This window comes from Lathyrus oleraceus, chromosome 5 (assembly GCF_024323335.1).
Source record: "Lathyrus oleraceus cultivar Zhongwan6 chromosome 5, CAAS_Psat_ZW6_1.0, whole genome shotgun sequence".
Classification (NCBI taxonomy): domain Eukaryota; kingdom Viridiplantae; phylum Streptophyta; class Magnoliopsida; order Fabales; family Fabaceae; genus Lathyrus; species Lathyrus oleraceus.
In genome coordinates, this window is record NC_066583.1 from 526,635,120 (window position 1) to 526,644,260 (window position 9,141).

The 9,141-nt window shown below is 33.6% G+C and overlaps 1 protein-coding gene across 1 annotated transcript; it reads right to left on the minus strand.

Moving 5' to 3' along the window:
* Positions 1–1,853: 1,853 nt before the first annotated feature.
* Positions 1,854–8,586, minus strand: LOC127086069 (COP9 signalosome complex subunit 6a). Its single transcript, XM_051026756.1, has 9 exons — positions 8,134–8,586; positions 7,882–7,970; positions 6,092–6,185; positions 5,694–5,755; positions 5,510–5,588; positions 4,400–4,492; positions 3,884–3,984; positions 3,329–3,384; positions 1,854–2,309 (listed from the first exon to the last, which is right to left on the minus strand). The coding sequence occupies exons 1-9, from the start codon at positions 8,429–8,431 to the stop codon at positions 2,228–2,230; spliced, it is 954 nt and encodes a 317-aa protein (XP_050882713.1). The 5' UTR covers positions 8,432–8,586; the 3' UTR covers positions 1,854–2,227.
* Between the last annotated feature and the right edge of the window lie 555 nt (positions 8,587–9,141).

Here is a 9,141-nt window from a genome sequence, read left to right on the forward strand (position 1 = left end):
AACTAGTTGTAAATAAAATTGATTTTTATTTTCAATGCCTAAACTTCTTTTAAGGTAGTTTTGTTGTCATGTTTAATTTTTCTCTCGTAATGGATGTTATATTTGGTATCAGTGTATGTCAGCTCATTTTGGCTTTGAGTCAAGTTTAAAATGATATTTGGAAGCTAGTCTATTGTTCTAGAGTTTAACATCTTTTTCACATCCTCTAGGCGACTTAATGGGAAAAGCCATATCTTGGAGTCGTGCGAATTAAGAGAAACGATAATATCCTAAAGAACAATTGTTATCAAATTGATTTTGTCCTAAAGAACAATTGTTATCAAATTGATTTTGTGTTAGCATATGTCAATGAGTTTCCATTTTCTTCCTAAGACCTGATATACATTCTTGACAACGGTTGAGAGTGTCCTGCTTAATCTCTTGAATTTACTGATCCATATGCAATTAAGATTCCTGAACTAAGGTGTAAGTTATGCTAGAAGGGGTTAAAATCTTATTTCAAACAAATTATATTGATAAATGAATTTCTCAAACTACTCTTCAAATTTGGAAAAGTGAAGAAGATATGATTATTGGAATTGTAGAGCTAATAAATCTCATTAGAAGATAACGTTTTTAAAGTAATTGCGTATCATATAGATTGCTAAAGTATAAATGTAGAATATGGTGTAAATACTATAATTTAAGGGGTGTGGTAGGGTGATTAAGGGCGATATTTTCTAGAGGTAAGATGACTAAGTGAGAAAGTTACTAAATTCCATTAACCTTATGATAAGGTACATGGATGGTAGTAGGATGCTAGTCAGACTTGTACAAAATGGTTCAATCTGATAAGAGGAAACTCCAGTGAAGAAGTTCCCAAGGGATAATTAAGAACATCATGAGAATCGAATGAAGAATAACTCAAGGAGAATTAGAGGTTGTCACAACTTGGATTATTAAAGTAATGGCATAGTCGTTGATGTCGGTGAAGGCATGTGAATAAGTTACCTAACTCGATACAAAACTACCCATTATAGTTTCAAAATGAAACATAGCAAGGTTGAAGGATATAATTCATCAAATCGTGGATTGGGCGAAGGCCATATTAGCATGAGACGAATAATGTGAGGAAACTTACCTCAGAAATGTCAGTTATCAAAAGTCTTTATAAGAGGAAATGTATTAGGTGCTACCACTAGTTGAGTCAAGACTAAATACAATATTATTAGAACAGCGTGGAATAGAGTGCTTATGACAAGTCTTAGAGAATCAAATTTGGAAATTGAGAAAATTTTAACCAGGTTTAGGATGATGAGTCTCGAGAGGGCAATACCTTTAATAATGTGAAAATATGCATGATGGAAGGATGAACTATGCATAAGTAAATAGAGATTACAAAAAATTCTAAGAGATTAGCTTGACCTACAGACAGCGACCACCGAAGGCGTGAGAATCACCAATGAACGATAAAGTAGTCATAAATTTTAAAATCTAAATAGAGTTTGGTGTTGATGAAGTTATGTACAAGATTGCAAAACTCGTGGTAATTTACATGAAATAAAACATGAAGTGTAAGTTTCGTGGACAAAATTCTATTGGATGGAGAGGGGGATTGTTACATTTTAGTTTGAGAGATTTTCAATTGGCTTGGAATCTTGGATATATATATCTATTCAATTGTTGATTACTAAGCATAATGACGTCACCCTGTCCAACTTTATTCTCTCTCATTTAGTCCACTTCTTTATCTTATTCTCTCTCATTTAGTTCACTTCTCTATCATAAATGGCCTCCTCCTTTTCTTTTTTTTTACTACCAATATCTAGTCCACTGAACCAACTAATCGCTCTTTTAGAAAGAAAAAAAAAACATATCCAAACTTGCTCATATGTTCTTCTACTTAACCGAGTAAGAGTTTTGTACTACCAAGAAATGCAAAATGAATTAGGAGGCAGCATACAAGAAAATGAAAGATGGTGGCCTAACAGAATTGTGGCCTCAATTTGCAAAAGCTAATACATTTCCTTTTTTTTTCCATTGGAGGATGGGGCATGGTAATATGGTGACTTTTCATGAAAAAGATTTCTCTCCCTGAGCTCTTCAAATCCAAGTAAATACTAAACTTTAACAACAAATGCCTAAGCAGCAAAGAGAAGAAAGAAGCCAAAAATATGTGCCTAAAGAGTTGGGAAAGTGCATCCAGGCTTGTACACAGCTGGACAAGATATGAGTAACAATGTGACACTCACATGAAAGCAGTTCGTCCACCTCTTCTGGTATGTCTATCATACGCAGTACCGAACTTGTCCACCAAATCATTCATTGCACTACAGGAAGACAAATATAAGAAAAAAGAGCATTTATTAGTAACATGTGGATAAAATACAAGGTTAAAATTCAGAACTGAAATGGTGTCTGAATTTCTTTGTTTTGAAAATATATTAGCATATCTAAGGAGATATATGCTGGCTCGTGTGAAAAAATTGTGTGATACTCGCCATAACCCATCAACATTTTTCTAGGTATTTCTTACAGAAATTATATTTGTGCGAAAAAGATAAAGACGGCGGAAATAAGGATGTTGTGAATTGTGATGAAGATAGTTGTTGACCATTGTAAAGAGGGGTATGAAAAAGGTCACATGGAGAAGACATATATGGATATATGGTTAGTGGGGGTTTTTCATGAATCTACAAAACAATGTCAATCACATTGACATAAAAGTTCATTAAGTTATCCAAACAGACTCTACTCAAATGACTTAAAAGTTCCTCCCTTAGTAACTCCGACTGAAGAAGAACCTGCTTATCTTAGGGAAACTGCAGGTATAGAGAATGTAAGAAAACAATGAAGCAGATTTGAGTGTTATTAGTTGTCAAAATCCCACATCGAGAAGTACTGAGTTAGTAGAATATTTAAGTGGTTCAATTCTTGCTTCTTGATGGTAAGCTTTTAAGGGAGGGTTCCTCAACTGCTTGGATACATAATTTGTACCAGTGCTTGTTGTTGCTGGCTTAAAAAGGACTGCCGGAATTATGGGGTTCCCAAACACCAAATAGAGTATGGGATGCTCGGTGCCGTATTAAAGTGTTTTGGTTCCTCCCAGTTGATAGCTAGCTTTTAAGGGAGGATTCCATAAGTGCTTGGGTACTTCCCAAATTGCAACCTTGAAATATTTTTTTCCAGATTTGATTCATGAGATTAAGAATAAAAATTTATCCCTCCCGCCAATTTAACGTAGTTTAGCCTAAAGAAAAAATCAACTGAATTTTTTGTTAAGTAAAAAAATCAACTGAACTTATAAAACCCAAAAGAAAACAAAGCAAAAGTTACACGTATGCCATACCTTGAGCAGTTGGTCAGCATGGCAAGGTAACTAATCAACAAGGTGTCATTGTATTCCTACAAGGGAAAGAAGATATTGTAAGCTAAAATAAAATTCACATAAGCATTTATGCTGTTAAGCCTACAATCCAGCTCAGTTACGATATTGCAGCAACATGACTCTTAACAAAAAAAAAACATTGATATATAATAGCAATAGTCCAAAATCTCTTGAAATCTCTGCGCCAAACTCAGAGAGATGCTTAAAGCATTATCTACAAGCTGAAAACTGCAAAATACCAATATGCATAACTGACACGCCCTCACTGGGTCACTCCACTCTACTCATATATCAATTCCCATGCACGTTTATTCCCTTTCCAAACTCCAACAAGCATTAATATCCTTCACAGTTCATGTCATGATGTACACGCGCAAATAATTTCAAATTAAGCACAGTAACCATACAGAATAAGAAACCAATCCTGTCAATGTTCCTTCCCCCCACTACAAGCAATCGTTCCAAACCAACAAAAAAAGAAGCAATAGTAAAATTTTCAGAATTGAATACACTCACCATCAAAAAATCATCTTGAAATTTTCCAGATTCAATAGCAGGTAATCTTCTCAGGAGACTCGACACTTGCCTTAATAGTGAATTCTCACAAGGAACATCACCTGCTTGTAAACATTAAGGTTTAAATAGTATTAGTTCAGAGAGTTTCAATTTAGATAGGCCATCTATAATTTAGGATTGAAGCATAAAACAGAAATATATTAGTCTATTATTACTCTGTTTTGAAACTGATTTTCGAAATACATATGTAAGTATTAAAAATCCTCTTTGCAATTACAGAGCTATTTGAAGCTGTCCCTAATGTATTTATTCTTACTTTTATTTATCTAACTCTTTTAAACACCATTGGTAAAGGATTATCAACTAAAAAGGCCTAACTAACAAGTATTTATATTTTAAAAGGAAAAAAGCCCAACAAGTTCTGATATCAAACAATGTTTTTTATAAAACGGGGATAAACAACAAACAATTTATCATCATTAAATGCTAGTTATGCGAGACATGATACCCTCGTACCTTTTTCCATTGCAAGAAGATAGTGATGTAGCACCTTTATTCTGCTATGAAGCATTTTGATTGCGCTGTGTATACCAGTAAGGTTAGCAGCCACTGCCAAAAGAAATAATGACATAATTAGATATTAGATGTATGTATAACTAAAAAAAAAAAAACTTTACCCCCTCCAGTAGGGGGGTTAGCTTAGTTACACACATTCATCAAAACCCTTGGATCTGATGAAAACCAAGTCCAGTAGACTTGGGTCTTTCTCTACTCCTTTCAATTTGAATATCTAATGATTTCAGTCACTTTCTTCACTGAAACTGTCATGGCACTCAGAGCATAATGGGCGGAAATGGCGGAGGAGAAGCCAGAAATAACAGAAAATAAGATGGGTCTAACTGACCCAACCCAATTTCATGATATAAATCATGCACAAAAGACTCGCCTCTTTTCTCGGGCTATCTTACCTTTTAGGTAAACGATCAATCTTTCTAATTTCTTTCTGTTATCACAACTCTCAGTTATTTCTCTGTCCTTTTTTCTTTTTCTCATATTCAATCCTTCCTTCTCAGTTCTCTCTTTACATTCTGTCCATTTCATTTCTTCCTATTTTTCTCGGTTATTGATTTTTTGTCTTGTTTACTATTAATATGCTATTACCTGAGCTTAGTAATTTACTTTCTAGTGAATTTAAACTATGCAACTTATGACATCGACTTTTAAGTTTATGAATTATGATATTTTAATTTAATCTTGACATATATGTTACTAATTTCATTATATTCTACAGTTTATTTTGTATATACATGCATACATTTTCATGGCTTGGTTGTTGTTGTATTTAGTTACTATGCTCCCACTAAATTTTCATGGCAGAATTTTGGCTTGACGCACCATCCCCACTAATAGCATTGAGATTAGACAATAATGCATGTTGGTCGTTGAGTGCCCAACACAACTGTCACCTTTTATCCAGATTTGTGAAGATCAACATAAGAATATAATGAAGAGACACACATTATTACATAATAAAAACAGAACCCAAAATCGTCTCCCTTGCCCAAAAAAAATTAATGATAGGGTAAGAAGATTGCAATGGAAAGAGAAGACTAGAAAACCACTCACATTGTGTAGCTGCTGAACCACCATCAGATGGCTTTAGATGAGCAACATGATCAACTGAGATCCGTTCTGCTTCAACAGTCTTCAGCAAAGCAAGAAGAATGGAGGGGGGGCCAAATTCAATTATTTATTGAGGTACAGACATTTCATATAGGAAAAAGGACAATAGCAGTTATAAAAGCCTAACCTCAATAGTATAGCTTGACCGAACAAAGATAAGTTGTGGAATCCCGTCTATGACATGCAATTCTGAAGTTGCAAAAGCAAACACCAGCAATAACACAAAATTAATCATCTCAGCACAACAAGCAGGCAAAATGACAACCAAAATATTGAACAAAATGTATATAAACAAAAAATTATTGGAGTGTCACACTGCTACATTCTCTATTTTGGATATGTGAAGGGACTGGATCCCCAATACTGCCTGTTTGTCTCTTTTTGTATTATCTTTTTAATGAATTATCCTCCAATATTTTGAACTTCCATCTCTTTCTCCAATAAAATTTATTCTTTTATGAAAAGAGAAAATAAAGAAAATAATAGAATGGAATAGAAATGTAATCAAGTATCAAGATTACATACCACTTTCAAATATACTGACAGGAAGATCCTTCTGAGAATGATTGATCGCAGGGTTTAGAAGAACATAAACTGGACTCTCATTGATATCCATCAACTGTTGACGCAGAGTTTTAGATGGAATTAGGAATTAAAGTAAAACTGAGAGAATTTCAAACGAACAATAGCACAACAATGTAAAATACATTTCTGAGTTTAAATCTAAATCAATTTTATTTCATCAACCTGCAGAAGATAAACTGGAAAAAAGCATAAAAGGAAAGTAAATCCATCATGCCAATGACCTATTTACGGTATGCTCTAACCCATCCCCAACACTATTTGAAGGCTTTGCTTTATACCTATGTTTATAATGTAAAAAATGAGATATATGTATTTAATAATAATGTTTTATCATTTTGAAGTGTGATACTAAACTTCTTCATAGAGAGCAATATAAGAGAAGATGGCATAAACTAATTAGCAGTTATTATGTCAGTTATGTTAATTATTTGTAGAAATAAATAGAGAAAGGAAAGGAGATAGTGGTTATGGGATAGCTATTGAATGGTTATGAGAGGGGGAGACTAAGATCTCAAATTTCAAATTTCTTGGATAGGAATTTCCTTGTAACAACAGACTCTCTTTTCTTAGATTATGTGTGAATTCAGCATTCTCTATAATGTGTAATTCTGCTTTTATTCTAAGCATATTCTATCTAACATCAATAAAAGTGCTTTTAGAAATAAATTGTATTTTGGTATCAGTTTCTAACGTATGTTTGATAATATACAGATTAAAAGGGACCGCTGGCAATAACAAGAAAAACCGAAGTCTTTACCCAATAAATGGGGCTAGGTATATAGATCAAACAACACCATCATATCTTGTCATATATCAAGTCTAATGATAGACTACATCTAAATCTTTCTCAAAGGTTTGGCCTAGAATTTTCATTATCCTCCTATATCTCTACAATAGGTTAGATTATGTGAGAGGTGTGCTAAGTTGGTTATAGGTAGGCTGAGTTAGATAATAGAAATGATAAGGGCAGTTGGTTTTAATCACTATAACTAGTAATAAAATAAGAATGTAGCAACACACTCTCCTCAACATGCATTATCCTATTGTTTGAAACTCATGGGTTCACTAAATTTAATTGGGACCCAGATGCTTTAGTGGAACTTAGTTCAATTTCGACCAATAGAAGAGAATGTGTTGTTGCTAACACTACTCAAATAATAATAGTTAAAAGGGATCATAATGAGTTTTAAGATGTTACTTCATTACAAAGCACACAGATAGAAGCCAATTTTATGGGAAGTTGAGAACTGCAGAACGATGGTGTCAGTGGCTAAGATAAACAGGTTAATCTCTTCTTGCCCAGGATATGTAATTGCAAAAGTTAAATAAGTCCAGCTAATCACCATTCCATTTACAAATTTTAATTCTAGTCAACCGCTTATTGTTGGCTGAATAAATGTCTCACAATGCACATGCACCACAAAACATAAAAGCACAAAACTTCCAAACTAAGATATCTAAGCGGAATGCCAGAATGATACCAATGGCAATTGCAGTAACCTTAAACTATAATTTTAACAACACAACTGGCAGCTTCAAAACCAAAATACCCACTCAAAGCTTCAAACCAAAGACAAATACTACAAAATGAACAGCAGAAAATACAAAACAAAAACAATAGACAAAACATTCCTCAATGTAAACAACTACAAACTCTAAACAAAGGTACAAAATAGGCAACAATCCCAAGGGTGCTTAAATTAAAATACATAACAATAAAGCAAACTCACAGCTTTGTGAATATGCATATCAGATTCCTCTGCATCACTCCCAGTGGAATACCATCCCAGTATGTAGAAGTGTGGAAAAACCTTCTTATCTGCAAAATCACCTTAAATTTCAGAAACTAAATTTCCATAAATAAAAAAATTAATCAAACAACCCCCAAAACTCAAAATTCAACAAATTAGAAAAAATAATAATCAAAATAAACTAAGCAAAAAAATAGAGAAAATTGGAGAGATGGAAAACGAATACTGAACAGAGTTCTTGCTTCTTCTCAAGGAAAGGACGATCAAGAGAGTGAGTAGAAGGATCGTATAGGAGTTCGAAGCTGTTGAATATTTCAACGGTGCGACCTTTCTGAACACCGATTACACAGCCGAATACACGCGGCGGAATGGAAGAAACGACGCCGTCGACGCCGTTGTTGGTTGTGTTGTTGTGAGGAGCAAGTGTAGGGTTCATCTGAGACTTAACCCTCGTGTAATGATCGGAGATGTTTACGATTACCAGTGGATGTAGCTTGAATGTTAAGCCGCTGCTCGATGAGGAAGCCATTGTTGGTGGACGGAGGGAGAGATGAATAATTTGGGGGTTTTGTTTAAGGTTTTGAGGATTGAATTGAATCAGAAATTAGGGCTTGACAAGAAGGGATTGAATTGTATCACTGTGGAGGAGTATGGAGTGAATAGCCAGAGTGTGTTTTTTTCTTATTATTATTTTGATTTTTTACTATTGTGTATTATAAGAGATTAAAATAAATTTAAACTTAAAAATATAAATATTAAAGAATTTTTTAATGCAATGTTTTTTTAACCACCACTTAAAAAAATATATAGATGTTTTCGGATTTCAAAGATGTATCTTCGGATTCATCCAAGGTTTAGTTAACGTTAAAATATTTTAAAGATGTGTATTTGAAATTTTTGAGGTTAAATCGTGTCAGATCCTTCTCCTTCTCATTTTTCATTTACTCTCTCGAAAAAAATTCCACCACCAACTCAAAAATCAATCAACAAAGCTCAAGGGAACTTCAATCAACATCAGAAACATCACTCAACTTGAAGGAAAACTAAAATTTGTAAATTTTTTTAGTTTTTGATAGGTTTTTGAGTTTTTGTGTAATCGAGTAGAAATTGATGATTAAGGTTCGAAATGAATAGAAATTGCATGTATGATAATTTAAACATACTGTATTACACATTTGTTAGCTGAAATGGATGATCAAAGCTTCTTTTTTTTGGGATTGCATGGGTACATTGCCGCCA